Below are 18496 nucleotides of genomic sequence, written 5' to 3'. Positions count from 1 at the left end.
GTGGAAGAGAATTGTCCTGGTTTCAGCTGGGATAGAGTTAATTTTCTTCTTAATAGCTGGTAGAGTGCTGTGTTTTGGATTTAGGATGAGAATAATGTTGATAACACACTGATGTTTTGGTTGTTGCTGAGTAGTGCTTACACCAGTCAAGGACTTTTCAGCTTCCCATGCTCTGCCCGGTGCACCAGAAGCTGGGAGGGGGCACAGCCAGGGGGGCTGACCCAGACTGGCCAAAGGGCTATGCCACACCATATGGCATCACGCTCAGTGTATAAACTGGGGGAAGAAGAAGGAAGGGGGGGGACGTTTGGAGTGATGGCGTTTGTCTTCCCAAGTAACTGTCAATGTGTGATGGAGCCCTGCTTTCCTGGGGATGGCTGAACACCTGCCTGCCCATGGGAAGTAGTGAATGAATTCCTTGCTTTGCTTTGCTTGCGCGCGCAGCTTTTGCTTTACCTATTAAACTGTCTTTATCTCAACCCACGAGTTTTCTGACTTCTACTCTTCTCATTCTCTCCCCCATCCCACTGGGGGAGGGAGCGAGCAAGCAGCTGGGTGGTGCTTAGTTGCTGGCTGGGGTTAAACCACAACAAGAATACAAAACAAATACCATTTGGGGGTACTATTTAAGAAGACCAATTCACTTTATGTCCAGAATTTTGAAGCAGATTTGGGAAGCTATTTTGGCACTGGTTTTAACTATTTCTGTTAATTAGTTTCTAACTCTTCTATATATTACGTTCAGGTAATAATTACCTCAAATATTTTTAAATATGCTGAAAACATGTCTAAATAGATTTTCAGATGTTCTTGAATAGCAGTCCAAGGCCATTTTTAAAAAGTTTATGGGAAATTCCAGCATGAATTACTCTAACTTTTAGCAATGAGTTAGTTTGGAAGATGGGAATTTCTTTTGTACTTTAATATCTGCACTCATACAAAGCTGCAGAACAGCATCAGTTACCTGCCCATCTTCAAATAATAGATTACTTTTCTCTTACAAAAATAATCAACCAACCATCATGAAAAATAGTATAGCCAAAGAAGCAAATAACTCACAAGTACCTCAGAGTAAAACAGTGTCAAATTGCCAAACTATGATTTGTTTTTCCAGCTCTTACTTCCAACGTATTGATTTTAACTTTGATATGAAGAACAATTATACTAAAGGTTTCAGTCACAGGGCAGAAGTTTTAGCCTAGCCTTGACTACAGAATTTGGTATTTGTAAAGGAGAGACACTTTTCTACATCTTCTACATCATTCTTATCCTGCCTGAAATTTCAGCTGAGGATGAACTGACCTTCTTTTTCCACCCTCCCAAACTGAGATGAGACATCAAATTCCTCTAAATTCAAGTTCTTATAAAAATCACTCTAGGTTTTCGGTTTTGTTCTCCTCCCCCCAGTTCTGTGGTCACTTTCACTGAGAAAATGACAAATTATAAATGTATAAATCAAAAGAACAAAGTAGAGCAGTAAACCGACTACAGCATATAAAATTATTGTATTGGCCACAAGAGGAAATGTACCTAGGGCTTATAGCTAAGAGCAGTTTTTCCCTTAGTTCCAAAGATTCTTATCCTCAGTACTGTGCAAATTTCCTCTTGCCAGAGATTGCAGTCTGGTTATGAATGAAAAGTCTGAGATGAAGGTAACAGGCCCTGCCAGTCACACATTTCTGCTCAGTGGGTTACAACTTAAACATGGGTATAAATAAATGAATATAAAAATACAAAAATATTTCTCTCATGTAGTATTACCTCCATTGAGTCTTTGTTCCACTCAGACATTTCCTTCTGGAATTATTTAAATTTGGTTTATTTTGAACAGTCAACCAGAATATAAAACACAGAAACAGTCCCCAGTGAAATTTTAGAATTACACATTCCATTTTTTCCACAAGGCTCTTGTGATGATGACTGTAAGAAGTTTTACGTATTGCAAGTCTATCAGTATTTAATCTGCAACTAAAGCAAAAAAGGGTGCTTTAGATCATGCTCAGGTTTAGAATTTAGGCATGTTGCCCAATAAACAAGACTTTACACATTGTACACCATAACACTATTCTTTCTTCATCAATATAGAAAGTCAACTGGACTTTCATTCTTTAGAGAGACAGACATTTTCCAGCACATAGCTAACTTCAAATTCACCAGCTATTAACATTCTCCAGTAACATCTCAATCATTTCCTTGGGGAAAAAGAAAGAAGAGAAAAAGAAACAAGCAATCTACAGTGCAATGAATCAGATCATTGCACACTGTGTATTTCTAGATAGAAGATATCAGTGAATGTTTCTGTAACTTTCTTCCCAGTTATTAAAATCCTATTATTACTGTTATTCCTATTATTAAATTTGTAGAGAAGAAAGAAATAGTTTGTCATTAGGACCAAAATTTCTTAAGGGGCATATTCATTAACAATAATTTCAATAATTAGGTCAATCACACTTAAGTTTGCAGAAATTCCACCCAGAAAGAGTGTCGATGTTAGAATTTTGTGGCAGATAAAATCTTTCCCTCTGAATGCCTGAACTCCTGCTCAAGTAAAAAAATTTCTCATGAACATAAAACATTAAGAAATGGCATTTTCTTAATGTAGTATCGTACATTTTTCTCTTGCATTATACCCTGATTGTATTCATAAACAGGCCTACAGGAAAAAGAACAGCAAACAAACAAGACTGGATAAATCTGCAAGATTTCCATTTCCTGGTTACCAAAGAAGTGATTGCAAGCTGTATTTGACACCACGTAGCTCACAGGACATCTGCAGAGGCAGGTATGTTTTCCAAGTGGAAGCAGCACTGACAGCGTGGGGCAGGAAACACCAGTGCAGCCAGCACGAACCCTTTCCACCAGTGAGAAAAGCAGTGCTCTATGATTACCCTAGTTTTCCCTCAGGCATCCAAACCCATCAGGCTTCCCTGCCAAGCTCCTGTCACCCACTGGGAACCACGTTAAGAACGGTCTACATCTCAGTATTATTAGAATAAGCTAGTTTTAGTTATAGAAATGTGAATTTGGCAGTATTGTTACAAGCACACACAAATTACAGAAATCAATTACTATTGTGAAAACAAACTGGCTTATATTTACCACTGATCAATGATACAGCAGAATACTTAATGACACACAAGCATTGCAGAACATGCAAGCTGTGCCAACAAAATATATAAACCCAAGAGTCTTGGACATCTACCTAGAGCTCTTTAGCTGCTGCCTCTGGACTCTGGGTTTACTGTGTAGATATCACACACCCATAACCATCAGCTGCAACAGATGAATCCTTCAATGCAGCTTTAGGATGAGATGAAGAATGGAACAATTCATTACAAAAGACATTCATTTACATAAGGTTGGAGCTATTAAAAGAAAAAAGATGACAGAATAAAAACTGCACTCTGGATGTAGCTGCAACAACTCACATCCATGAGTCCTTCAAGTATTAATATGACAAAGTTTTTGGTAAAGTGACCTCACCAGAAGAGACTTGTGATAGAACTAGAATTGAATCATGCAGATCATTAGCTGAACAAGCTGTTTCCTTTCAGATAATGTTTTCTTTTGCTAGCTTTCAAGAATATTGTCTTTCCATTTTTTCCACATTTTTCTGGGGAAGTTTATAGTTGTTTTCCAATTCAACATTTTCCACCTGTATTTTTCCCAAATTAAAAGTATTCCTACATGATCAATCACTTGATCTTTATCAATTTACAGCATAACACACGTGCTGCTGCAACATGTTTAAGTGCAGGCACTTTGCTCACAGCAAATACAAGATCATGCAACTTACCCAAAACTTCTTTCACCCCAACTAGAGAATTCCTACCTCATGACAGGAGAAGAGATGAACTCCTTCCATCTGGTGGAAGACTGGGTAGTGAGTGTTATCAATTGTATCACGGCGGTAGACATCTCCCACTGCCAGAAAGGCATCTAGGCCAGAGCGTATCAAGTCCCACTGATGAGCTGATGTATGTGCTCTTAGCATGTGATCACGATTCAAGTAATAGTTATCCTCTTTCCTTCTGCTGGCATGGTTTTGCGGGATAAGCAAACTATCAAAATTCTGCTGTACTGTAACCACTGGAGAAAGACTGTCATAGACAGAAAAGAGCGGAGTCCCACGGCGTCCTATATATTGTTTGTAAAAGTGGTCCTTCACCTGCTCCTTGATTAGCCATAAAGGGTGATGCTTTTTGTTGTGCAAGTTCTTCCCCACCTTGGAAAGAATCTTCTCTGTGACATTGGTGTAGTCATCTTGAGGATAAGCTTTACCAAGAAGTTCCACAGTATTTGAGCATGGTGCGTTGGCAGCAAAATCTGAAGGTACAGACTTGGATGAAGAATGCCTTGAATGGGTGGGAATTCCTCTTACCTTTACTTTTGGTGATAAAGCTGTTTTAGAATACTTAGTTACTCTCGTGAATTTCCAGAACATTGCCATTGCAAACTCTTTTATGATCTAGATAAAGAAAAAAAAAAAAATTAAAAAAATTGAGTTAGGAACTTCAGTCTTGCTGCAGGAATTGCTAGCATCTCAGGGATAAGTGAAATCCAAATGTCTGCTTGATTAATATGAGAAAGTTCCATTACAAACCACTATTTTTGACTTCAGAGGAGGGAAAATACCCTTGTGATCAAATTTCAGCTAGGATATGTTATTCAATTATCAGTCTTCTGCATCACTGCCTCAGTATTAATGACTCTAGACCTAGCCTTAACCCCATTCTAGATACTGCTACTCTTTACAGCTGAATAAACATCAGGCCTTCTTTGAAACAGTATTTTTCATCTGGCTAAAATACAAGGCAATAACTGAATACTACTGATGAGAAAGTCAGAAATTTAACAACGCCCATCGGCAGTCAGGGACTTGCTTATAATAAAACCCCAAGCATTAACTTATTGCTCTACCATCTCCCCCAATTAGCAGAAGCTAGGGAAGGCGTTCCACACCAACCAGATGCATGTTGCACACACTATGCAATCATTGCTAGTTCTTACTTAATGCCAAACAAAACCAGTTTAACCTTTCAAACCGCTGAACCACTGTGAAAAAACAGATGGCCAGACCACACGGCGTATATTTATATATAAACAGCATATTAAGTTCACATATGAGTATTGCACAAGATTCACAATAAAGGCTCCACATAGTCAGAACCAATGTTAGCATTTTGGGGTGAGCACAAAACTGCTTTTCCGTATGTTCCCAGAATTTTTCACGGCTTCCACCGCTGTACTGAGCAGGGAGGCTTGCCAAATATCAGGAAGGTGAACGAAGTGATGAGATTCTGAAAGATGTCTGAACTAACAACTCGTTTCCTATCAAAGGGCCATCTTTACACATCCGCCCTGTTTACAAACAGGCTTTGTGCTTCACGTGTACACAGCTGCATTACTCTCTAATGTTCAAAGAGATCATTCCAAAACCACAGAGTTTTGAGGATCACGAGCCCTTCAGTCACTCCAAATGCATAAGCCCATTCTGAGATGCAAAATCACTTGAAAATCTGTACTTGGGCTTCACAAATATTAGCATAGGTGCCAGTAAAATCATTAAGAATTACAATTCGCTTATTATGGAATGCAAAAACAGAGGCATTAGAAGTTAAGTGACTGGGGAAAGGCATCTGCTCCAAACAACAAACTGGCTTGCATTTCTCTGTGAACCAAGAAATCCAGGGCCACAGGTTTCCCAGGTGAAAGAATTTCCCGTGAAAGTCGTCTTAAAGAAATGGGGTAAGAAAGGACACAAGCAATGAACAAACCACAGTCTTCAAGGGATAGCTTTCCATCTTTACGCTAGGATTACAGTATCTGGCTAGCTTTCCACGGGAACGTAAGAGAAACAAGTGTAAAAAAAGAACAAACAAGCTAGGATTATTTTTCATACTTTTAAGTTCCAAAAATACATAGGCAAATAGAATAGACACATTCTAGAATACAGAGTCCCCAAAAAACAGATCTATAAAAGATAACGGGTATGTTCACACTTGGCTTGCTTTCTTCTGGCTTATGCCTGGATGCTCTCTGTAGGTCTATTTCCTGAAGTAATTGTATCTCCATAAATCAAAATAAAGGCAAGTTGGGTAGTCAGAAATTAAATTTGGCAGGGCAGCATAAGATTACTAAATACTTTGTTTAATCCTTTTTCTGGTTGAATATCTTAAGAAAAAAGAGCAGCTACAACTTTTATCTAGTTTTGAAACTTTTAAGAACAACTGGTTTTTTGGGGGGTGCAGGGGTTGGTTTGTTTGTTTTAAGAGTTTGCAAAACTATTTCACCAAATTAGTTCTTGGCCATTACTGATAAGGTTCTTTCATAAATGAATTCACACGCACACACCCCAGAAACCCCTCTGACATAGACTAAATGAGGAATAGCCTTACGTTTTGGAAAGAGGCTCCATTTTCCCCAAACATACGTTCTCCTTCATGGAAAGTGAGTTCTCATTTTCAAACAGCTGCTTGAAATACCCAGTTCTAGTCAGATAATGAATTCAGCTTCCCTTAAGTAAATACCACCATCTGCCCATACATTTATTTTTCTAAAAAATTCAATTCAAATCTTATACATAACTGTAATGTATGAAAAACTCTCGTGACTTTATCGCGAGTCTCGTGATGTTTGCTGCCTTCCTAAATACCATTCCTCTGAGAATCAGACAACCATATGAGAAGTTTAACTTTCACATAAACAGTTCTTCTCATGATTGTAACTTTATGGAAAAAGAAATTAGAACATGAACCATAAGTGTTGGGAGGGGCGGGAGGGGGGAAGGGACTTTTGTTTGTTTATTTTAAGACTCATGATTTTTAAGGGAGACTAACATATACATCACATGCTTGTGCCCTATACAGTTAAATTGCATTACTATCTGCACTATTATTCCAATCTAAAGCAAAATCTACTGTGAGCAGTAAGAAAAAAAAGTTAGTTATCCAATGCTACCCAATGAGTTATCCAATGTCCAAGTACTGCAAACAACAGCAAACAAGCAGTAAAAGAGCCACTGACATAGTATCACACAAGATCTCCAGAAACGTTGAAGTCCTTCACCAACACTCTTCTGCTCCCCTCTCCCACCACAGACTCGTGTATGCTGCTTCCAAGATCATTACAGAAAAATGGTATTGGACTTAGTTCAACTCAACTGGTGATAACTTATATTTGGGGAGAGAAGCCATAGAGAAGGAAGGAAAAAGCCATGTTTACACTCATTACACCGTACAAGAAACCTTCAAATCAAAGAAATGTTTACCAGGGCGGGGAGCAACAATGGAAAATAAAGAGATCTCTAGCCTTCTGCTAGCAATAAGTAACTGATGTTAAGGATACACTAATTACTTATGTTCACTTGTAATAAATAAACAGTTATTTCTAGTAGACATCTATCTAAAGGCCTGAAAAAGCACAGTTTAAATTTATGATTTTCTTCCTTCATTTCTACCATGCCTATTATTTGGCAGTAAAACAAAACTGGTTTCTGCGCACACTGACAAAACCTGAATCCCACAGCAAAGACTGCCAGCCAGCTAACAACCACAGCAAGCCAAACAGCAGCTGTAGGTCCTGTAGCTGAAAACAAATACATAAATGAGAAATAAACATTGGACAACCACCACTGGCATCCACAATCCAAAGATGGCAAAGCGCTCCACCAGCATCACCAGTGGGTCACGTGCTCTGGGCTTGACAGTGGCTCTGACTCACAGCTGGGAGCCAACAGAGAGTTTTGGAAGGAGGCTGCCCCACCAGCAGCTCCCAGTGGGGCTTCTCAAAGCACTGGAGGTGGATGTGCAAGCACCAGGCCCACCATCTCCTATTAAACAGCTCCTTGACACTGACACTGCCACATTCCCGGGTCCCTCAGCAGCTCCTCTGAAGCTCCATGGGCCTGTCCCTGTCCCTCAACCTCCATACTGAAATGTCTAATACAACTGGAAGAACTCGGATTTTTTTTATAGAGATGATATCATACATTGTGTTTTGGCAATACATTTGGAACCATCCCTGCGCACGGGTATGAGCTTTTGAGCAGCTTCAAGGTAGAGCAGAGGGCAAGGAGGTGGCACCCAGGGATGAAGGCATCAGAAGAACCCTGTCCGTGCTGCGGATAGGCCAGGCACAGATGTGACTGCACTTGCCAATGTCAGTCCTCTGCCACAGACCTCGTGCCATTTCTACAGCAGTTTCAGTTGATGGGCAAGGCTCCTTCATCCCCCACAGAAAACCAACCATCCCCCATGCAGCAGCATAGTAGACATTACACATGCAGAACTACACCACAGTCAGGAGCTTAACAACAGGGAAACAGCAGACAGAATACCAAAAAAAAAAAAAAAAAAAAAAAAAAAAAATCAAATCGTGTTTTTGAAGCATATGTAAAAGGCAGTTTGATGTGATAAGGGATCATATTGCTGTACTGTTAAGGCATGTCCTTTCATGTCTAAATCCAGGTTTCCACGTCACAGTGCAGCAAGGATTAAGACAGTATGATTACAGCTGCAGTGGAATTTGTCACAAGCCCCCTCTACTCCACTGAGGTTTAGGAAAGAACGGTAGACTCAGTGAAATTCCTCCTTACACCTTCCTTGAAAAAGGAGGATAAAAGAGGGGTACTTTAGCAGCTCACAATGAAAAGAAAAAGGCCTGTGCGCCAGCGTTGTTTTATTCACCCACCTCTCCTAGAAAAGTGGGAGAGAGAGAACGCTTTTGTCCGAGCAAATTAGAGCCCACCAGCGAACCAAACAGGCCTGCTTTCAGGGCCATTTGCTAGGTATTTATCTCCGTGAAGCAAGGGCACCCTCATTCTCGCTGTCCACTTTTCTGTATGCCCTGTGCTTTTTACTGTTTATGGCTGCAGAAACACAGATGGGCTACTGCATACATAAACTGAAGTACATGACGGGTTTGAAACCAAAATTCTACAAAAATGAGAGTCTGTCTCCTATCCAAGAATAGCTAATTAATGCAAGACTCTGAAGTGCCATGGAAAATGTTAGAGAAGTTGGGCTGCCACCATTTTGTGATGTGACAGCTTTTATCTACCGTATGTGTGGGGAGGGGAGTTCAACCAACATAGCATATGTTAAAACAAAAATTATAAACATATGTTAGGCTGCTAAAATTGGACATTTACCAGTCTGCTTAGCAATTTAGCTAAGCATTGAATTTTAGTTTTGAAAACTATGTAGGCATACAGCAGCAAATATCATTGTATTGCCATGACCATATCTACATTGCATAGGATATAACAGAAATTATTTTGCATGCAATACTAATAATGAGCTCAGATTTTTTCCAAGATCATTTCAAAATACGGATATATTGTTGCACACCAGAACAGACTTTCACTCTTACTGAGCATGCTGAATTTATGTTACACACACAGACCTCTGAAATAGCCTTACAGACAACTTAGAATGGATCTATTTTAGAACTTGACCTTCCAAGGGCAGAACATTTTCAGATGTCCCTGATGATGGCTAAATACCCAATGAAACAAAGTATTGCATGCACTACAAAGCACCAGGCAAGATAACATAGCCTTCAAGTATTCGGCTATTAATTTTTTCATGTACTTGGAGTTCATCTAGTTAATAATCCATCAGCAAGTTCCAAGAAACATACAGAATAACTTTTTTTTTGTTATTTTTCTTAACTGAAGCAAAAATGTGTCACAAGCTGGCTTGCTGTCTGCTCTCTAATAGTGGTACATTAATCATGATGCCACCTTCAGCAACATTTTGAGGCTTGCAATATTGAGAGAGAAAATTAAAAAGCCTTTTCTGGGATAAGGCATGACTATGCTTTCTCTCAGTGTTACATGTAAGGCCTTCTTAAATATGAAATAAAAGGTATGAACAACCATGTATCTTTTTCACTGATCCAGAAGATGCCTATTGGCATGAAATACTGGCCTTTGTTCAGATGTTTTACATACATGAGCACCTGAAGGCAAGCACAGAAAACATGGTCCATACTTCTGAGGCACACCTTCAACCACCTTCACCATTCTTTAGGACTGCAGATGGGCTAAGCTAGTCACAGTGGGCAGCAGGTCTTTGGAGAGGGGAGCACACTTCTGCAAGGACCTCTGGGCAAGCACCAGTTTTAAAATGTTTTTTATCATCACTTGAGTACGCTTGCCATTCAGTTTCAGGTTAGATATTGCAAATGATGACAAGTGTCGTATTCACATCACACTGCAACAAGTTTCAGTTCCCCATGCGGTCCTCCAAAGGCTGCTACAGGCACTACTTTCCCCCGCTACACAGTGTCACTCCAAGATTGTCCAGGTTTATCCATAGGTTTCCCACTGATTAAAAGAATAACACTTCTCAAGACAGATGATTCAAGACAGGTAAAATGTGTTTCAATAGTCAAAATACTTCTAAACTCCGTAGCTGTGCTCCCTAGCTGGTATAAGACTGTTTCAAAGACTGACATAATCAGTTTCAGGACAACCTGTAGTGAATTTGGTTTAAGCGGTTCAGGAGTACCCACACACTGGAATTTGTGATCAGCAAGCTAATCAAGTACATCAAACTGCTGAATTATTCAGACAGTATATAATTTCTTTAAAAGAGAAAAGTATACAGCACAGTTGCATTAGAAGTTAAAGACCAAAGGGAAATGAATTCAGACTTCTGGTTCTAGAAGATGGGAAGACACCAAACTCTAACATGCAAAATACAGAAGTTTAAGGTGAGCAGTCCAACCATACCATTTTAAGTTGAACAGAAAAAAAAAAAAAACCAAACAGATGAATAAAAACAAAATAAAAAAATAGAGTAAAGAAACTATCAGTGGAAAAAAAAAAAAAAGGGAGGGATGTTATGTTACATATATATATATATATATACACACACACACGACAGTAGATTAAATTAAGGAAAATCACCCCTGCTCAGAAACAGTATCTAATTTTCTTTCATTTATACCTTAATTATTTCTTGATTTTCTTTTTCACAAACTAAAACAGAGTTTGTTTTTTACTGAAGAAATGTCAAGTAAGCCCTTTAGTGGAAACTTTCAAGGGTGTGCAATGACTAAGGCACACAAAACTCTACTGAAAATTAAGCAGCTGTGACCTGAGCTCCTACTGACATACCTGTGCTCTTCCTTCCCACCACAATGAGACAAATAGCTAATAGTCAATTCCATATTTTAAGGGAAAATCCTCATTACACAAACATATTTTGAATGCATTACATTACAAATTACAGACTGCAAAAAGGCAATGAAGAAATTCTTAAATATTCTCAAATGTGTCTCCTGCTTTTAAATACATCCATTTTTTAAGGGATGCAATCTGAAAAAACACTGCCTTTGTCTGCTGAGGGAATTTTATTTTTCCAATACCTTGAAAATGTTGCCAACCCACTTTCTTCCTCAGAAGACATTGTAAATAACTGCCAGATGAAAGGGACAGAGACTTTTAAATACCTATAAAATCTTCACTGCAGTCAAGATTACCACTTTCTCTTCTGCCTTCTTTTTTCCACCAATATCTGCAACTTGATTATCTGTATTTTTCTGTAGAGGTATATGCCATCAAGGATTTTACTCCTATGGAATTTTATCTGGGTAAAAATTAATTTGTTTAGAAATCACATAGTAGCAGTATTTATGTGTAGTGGTATACATTCTTAGTTCTCACTTATTAACGACACCATTTGGACAAAATAAAACCATAGAGACCTCATCCTGCCTTAAGAGGAGGAGGGAGTAATAATTTTTTTGCACTAAGTTATTAAATGCCAAGAATGGGACACGTGCAGACTTGGTAACAGTGCAAAGGACAGCAGAAGAAGTAACTAGTTTTAAGTATTAATAGTTTCCATAATAGTAATCCAAAACACTACACCATAAACCAATGTCTCCACAGCGGGGGGGAATAAACGTGGTACATGCTGCACTCCTGAAACAGCAGAACCTCCTGAACTTCAGCACTGCTTCTCACATAGAGAAAGTCACCTATAGGTGCATTGCCATGTGCCAGTGGTCTCTGTGGGATGAAGACACACACCGCAATACACTGCAGAAAAGCATAAAGCTACAGGAATATGTTTTATTTTTACGATTTAAGGCAGAATGGCTCAACCGCAGCCACCAGAAGTGCTGCACCACCCTGGCAACGGCAGTGGCAGGAGCAGCCCAGCCCTCTGGAGATGCTGTGCTAGATAAAGAAGATACCCTTCAACTCAAAAGGCATCATTCACTGATCAAATAATGACTGCCTGCCTCTTCCAGGGAAAAGGCAGAAAGAAACACAGCAACATCTTACATACCAGATTCAACACACGCTACCTAATGGGCAACATTTAACCTTCATCTGCAAAATATTCAACATGCCTAAATACTCAAGTTTCAGACACCTCATATGGCACAGTGAAAAATTAAACTTGAGAAACAAACCCAGCCCACCCAATACTCAGAAAACCAAATGACTTAGATGGGTCATACCAGAGGAGGCGGCTAACATGAATCACTCAGTTCATCCCCAGACTAAGAGAAGTCTTCAGCTTTACCTGCTATCTCCCAGTAGTATTCTGATTCCCACCATCTCCTTCCATTCTTGAGGAGAACTGGGGAAATCCATGACTCTGAGATCTCCAGATGCCCTTCTTAGTAATACCCTAGACATCATGCTGTAGTTTAAAAGAATAATCTTAATAGGAAATAATAAATATAATGAATATTTTAAAGCAGGGAGTTATTTTATGGTTTTAATATGTATGTAATCAACATTTAAATCAAACTAGCCTTTCTTACCACGTTTCAACCCTAAGTGGTGGTGGTGGGGTATTTTCAGTTTTGTGTCATACCAATTTTCTGTCACACCAAGCTCTAAAGAGATCAGTTTCACATATTTGCTATCATCTTGAGCCAAAATACCACCAGAGATCCACACCTCAGACCTAGCTGTGATGTGAACTTGATCTCAGCTCAAACTCTAACTCAGCTGCAGTATCATGCCTTGGTCTGCCACTGTTACAGAAATAACAAAGTCTGTGAACAGACAGAGCCTTTACCAGGACTATGTATATTTCAACAGCCAATCAAAAAAAGACAGACAGAGACAAACTTCTCTATGGATTTTACTTCAGAATCAATAAGTCTCATGGACTTCAGCATGGATAAAGAGAAAATGTAGATGTTTTGCAGCAGAGACTCTACTGCAGTCCAACGCCTCCCAGTTCGGAAATGTATGATCATGCGTGTACAAAGAAGTCATCTCTAGTTTGAACTGCACCATCTTCATTTATCTGTCACGGGCTCTGACAAAGTGTTTAAGGAAAAGATGAGAAGCCTCCTAAGGAAGGAACTACATTTTCCTGCCTGGGGCATACCACTTCTCTGAGGTTGGTAGGAACAGGGCTGAAATATTAATGAGTAAGCCATTTGTCAAGAAAATTATGCAAGAAACCTTGGCAGCCACACAAAGAGGCTAGCAATAAGATACCAAGCTAGGGCAGTACAAACCAAGCAGTTAAAAGAGAAAAGGGGAAGAGGAAAAAAAAGAAAAAAAAAAAACAACAAAACACACTTTCATTTGCTTGTCCACACTCATAAGCTTTGGAAGAAAACAATAAATGAATGAATGGGAATATTTAAAGATAAAAATTCATCAGACTCAGAATCAGTAATAACAGGTACTAACTTCTAAAAGGGACTATGAGCCACTGTAAGATCTAGAATTCAAGTTTTCAAGTCTTGATTCCTCCAAGAGATTACTTCTAGTGATATTCTTTGCAAATACACTAGCTTACCATGTAGTATGTGAGCTAAAAGGTGCTGTCATGACAGAAGCCACTTAATTATTGAAAATTTACATAAACAAAAATGAAAAAATACACTCTTCCTGAGGTTTCCTCACAAATCATAATGAAGAAAGACAAAATTGTAACCACTATGTCAAATCAGATGTTAAAATCTATATTCCCTAAAAATACCTACGAACTAAATCAGTTCCAGGAGTTTCCAAGTATTATTTCTTCATAAGAGGAACTTGCAAAAGAAAAAGGTTACGAAAAGATTCAGTCAGACTCCATGTTCCTACCACTTATTTTCACATATTATATTTACTCATAATTTTTGATACAATTTTAATACATTTATTAAATATAATTCTTATAATAATTATAAGTATGCTTTTAGGGCCAGGTATACTATAATTTTATGTAGTACTCTTTACATAATAAATTTGAAAACTTAGTTTTTAAAGGGACATTGCTAATTTTTAGTGTAAGCAAATTTGAAAAGCACACAAAGCATCATCATATATTAAAAAGAAAAGTAAGGTAAAACTTTCATTAAAGAAGATTGGCAAATAAAGCAAATTATTAATGTATGTTTATTTACCAAAACATAGCTACAGTCACCTTGCTAGATGTTAAACGTGTCCAACAATGTGATCCATGGGTTTGAACACCATTGAAACCAGTTGGACATACTGACACATATACAGAACAGTGTTATACAGCAGCATTTAGACTTTCACCAAGCAGCACTCTGCTCTTACATAGCATATCTCTACATAGGATCTCAAAGTGCTTTTCAGCCATTAACCAATTAAGCTCTACAATACCCCCACAGGAAAAGTATTGCATTATTTATACCCATTAGTGCGGCAGCTCCCAATTCAAAAGCGCTGTACTTCAACATCTTGGCCTACGCTTATTTTTTCTTTCCAAATTGTTTTGATTATATTACGATTTTTTCTCCATGTTCAGAATTTTTTTGTTGTTCGCAATATAATTTTATCAACAATTTAACAAAGTATAAGGGCTACTGTGAATAGAATCAAAACGCTTTGAAAACAGCTTGCCAAAAATCGCCTGTTAGGAATCATGCCCAACGCTTCAGAAATACCGAGCTATTACCATTGAAACAACCTTCTCCCTGAATGTGCAGATTTTAAGGCTCAGCCGTACATTCCTTGAGCAAGAAGCACAGTCATTGCTCTGTTTGCATTGTGTCTCAAGTTTCACAGGCCTTAATGTTATTGTAATTATAGTTACCTACTTAGTACAATCAGGAGAGATCAACTGGAGAGGCAGAAGACATTTAGGGGAGATGGGAAGGTAAATAAATGAAGTGTTGTTGAGGCAAACAGGTATATGAAAGAAGAAAGTAGCAAACTGGGTGAAGTGGCCTGGGACAGACCATTGCCGCTGTATCGGCTCCATAGCAGGGCTGGCCTGCAAACCAGCATGGCATTCACAAATCGTCATCTTTTAACTAGGATTTCACCTCTGATCACCACATTTACCAAAACCAAAGGCAGCATTTACTTTGATGTGGAAGTTATATGTTTGTTAGGGGCCCCTTTTGGGGAAGTTTCACCTTATACCTCACCCCACTGCTGCTCTTGCAGCAGATGATGCAGAGTGAATCACGTCAGCCTGCCAGTCCAACCAGGAGAGAGGGTATTACGTGGCGGGTTGTCTCTCCTGCATCTGTTGTGAGAACTGACAGAGTCACCTGAGATTCAAATAAACACAATACATACCGAGATCCAAGGCAGGCAATAAAGATAAGAATCTTTTAATCACGTTTACCAGTGAAAACCTAGCCAAAAGCAACAGCACACCATCAGCCTTAGGACTTGGTTCCGCTGGGGCCAAAGCAGCTGGGTGCTGGCCTGGCACAGCAGTCGGCATTTGCTGAAGAGTTTTGCAGAACCGTGGCCCAAGAGCCCAGCAGAGCTCACACAAAGGCCATGACAACTTCAGAGTAAAGGAAAAGGAAAGCAAATCTAACCAGTGTCACAAAACAGCAGAGGATGCCTCCTACACCATATGTTACTACCATGGTAGTAGCCCCCTGAAGCCAGACAGACCACATACGAAATATGAAGATACAGCACCGAGAAAGGAAAATTGTCAGGCCAGGTGCCGCCAGTGTAGGCAATCGGAAAGAAGTGCAAGGTCAGTCGTGACAGCTACCACATATTAGCGCTAAATAATTCTAAATTATGATCTTCGCCACAACCAGAGGGCAGAAGCGAATCCACAGTGGGATTTAAAAGCATTACAGAATGCTTTGAAACCAAATCCTAACTGATAGAAGGGGGGGAGGTGCAGGTCTAGAAGTGTGCAAGAAGGTAGGAAACGCTGACTTGGTGAGACCAGAATCAGCTACATGGGCCCTGAGAAGGTCACAATGAGTTACCTTTAAGATAAAAGGCATGGCCACAATCCCTCTCCCTTAAATGCATAAAAAACAATGGACTATTGCTATAATGAACTGCTACGAAAGGAAAGGGCAATCAAGTCTCACTCAGCAAAGAAAAATGTAACCAGCACCTACACAACATCAAACTGGGACAGTCAAGATTTATAATGTGTATTAACATTTTTTCAGTATGAACCTTTCATATTAAATTCCTGGAGTTCCAGGGACCACCACCCAGAGCTATTAAATAAAAAAATGATGGGTTAGACTTGTTTTATTCTCTACACCTGCTAGCTAATTTCACAGTTACAATTTCCCAAGTATAGGCTATCATGTAACCAATATAGTGATTTTTTTTTTTTTATTTTCTCTGAAGTTATTATTACCTTACTGGGTCTTTAAAAAAAATAATTCATTTCATTTTCCTGCTGCTACTCTATGTATACTCAAAGAACCAAAAGAATTACAGGAAATTTGTCCAGCTTCCTATCTGATATAACAAAATCTGGCCGAGCATGGCACATCACCTCATTTTCTAGACAACATTAAAATATGAATATTGACTTTACTTTCAAGGCTGAGTAGACAAAATCATATTCATCATGTCTGATGAACCTGATTTATCTACAAATCTACTGAATGCTCAAATGTGAACTGGCAATTTATTCAAAAACATGTACGCAAAACTGCAAAGATCTATATGCATAACTGTAAACATCCAGCTTCTGTAGGTATGAAATAAATCTGCATGTGGTAATTTCATATTTATAAATTACAACTAAGCATTTCTAGTTGCTTATGTGTTCCTACCGCCACCCCCCTCCAGCCACACCAAGATGTGTGCTCAGCTGGATGACGTGCATTTGCAGGATTCTGTTCTGTTCTTACCTCATACCACACGAGAGCCCAAATTTTTTCTAAAACTGTTTTGGGCTTCGTTCTCAGCTAAGCCAGACTGAACACCATACACTGCTTAGAAAAAATTACTCACGTGAAGCTAAAAACATTATTTCAGTGAATAACATAAGAGCTAAAAATCATTCCCTAAATTACCAGATCCATTATCATTAAGCCTAAATTATTTGGCATTGTTTTTTTGTTGTTTGGTTGTTGTTTGGGGCAGGGGGAGGCAGTGTTGGTGTTTGTTGTTTGGGTTTTTTTTGATTAAAAAAAAAAATTCTGTCACCCCACCATACAAAGCTGCATGCCCAATTGCTGCCTTTGACATTTATTTAAACATGGTAGAACAATTGAATTTTGTTGGGAAATATTTCCATAAAATCCATCAGGTAACTAAGCCAAGGATGAAAAGTGCCAGGATGAAATTTTTTGAATTCTTAAAGTTAAAGCTGCTATCCTGGACCTTTATGTCATTTAATTTTCTGCCATTCTAATACATGCATTGGCATCTGGGCTGAAAACTCTCGTTTTCTATTCCTTCTTTCTGTCATCTGCTGGGAGGTAGAGTGGAATAATTAGATTGACTCAAGCAGTTGCTGATTACTTTCAGTGTGTAGTTCATTCCTTGACACGACAGAGAGAAGTCTTGCTAAATAAGGAGCAATAGACTGGATAGGAATGTTTAAATTTTCTTCAACAAAGCTGAAGAGCAATGCCATGAAAAATGAACTTTTTTTTAAGGCAAGTTATTTGGGAACAAAAAGAAAACAACAAACAAAAAAAAATTGAGTGAGTTTACAGCATAGCAAAGTTTACAAGAGAGATGTGAAGAACAGAATTTAAGCAGAATGAAACTGAAGTCTGTCTTTTCAGTTCCCATTTACTTCTTACTACAGAGCTACCAAGAAACACAGCTCAAAGGAAAAGAAAGCAATCAAGGCATGATGTTAACATTTCAACATCCGTTAAAGAAGAATTGCATCCAGTGAAGGGGCCTTCAATCAGAGTATTGCAAAATCACGTATAAAATACACCATTACAATCAGCACCTCTGTTCATAATTACAGGAAAAGATCAAATACTGTATACAGGCAGTCAGAAAGAATAAAAAAATAATAATGACAACCTCTTGCTTCCAGGCTGATGCTATTTAATTAAGACAGAAGCAGTGGAAAGATAGTTTCCTGCATTATCATTGCTAGCGTAGACCTGTTGTGGGCATTCAGTCTTCTTTAGCACTACATGAATTTAAAATAAAATAACTATAAAGCACTCAATAACACTTTTTTTTTCCTTGAAGTCGTAAAGCCAGCTTCTTCTCACAACAAAGTAGCAAACTATGGAAAGCTCTTTTACTGTCTCTACTCCTTTATACTTTCAAATGACTTCTCTGCTCTAATGT

At 38.7% G+C, this 18496-nt stretch overlaps 1 protein-coding gene across 3 annotated transcripts in view; it reads right to left on the bottom strand.

Moving 5' to 3' along the window:
- The window catches only part of FARS2 (phenylalanyl-tRNA synthetase 2, mitochondrial), a 250684-nt gene that overhangs the window by 188084 nt on the left and 44104 nt on the right, over positions 1–18496 (bottom strand). For all 3 annotated transcript variants that reach the window (XM_082325108.1, XM_082325109.1, XM_082325110.1), the window contains one exon: positions 3833–4468. In XM_082325108.1, the coding sequence (XP_082181234.1) occupies positions 3833–4450 (618 nt within the window). In that variant the 5' untranslated portion in view covers positions 4451–4468. The remainder of the gene's footprint in view (positions 1–3832; positions 4469–18496) is intronic.

Source organism: Platalea leucorodia, assembly GCF_965183815.1.
Source record: "Platalea leucorodia genome assembly, chromosome: 1".
Taxonomy (NCBI): domain Eukaryota; kingdom Metazoa; phylum Chordata; class Aves; order Pelecaniformes; family Threskiornithidae; genus Platalea; species Platalea leucorodia.
The sequence above is the reverse complement of the archived record's forward strand: the minus strand, read 5'-3'. Positions and strand labels throughout refer to the sequence as shown.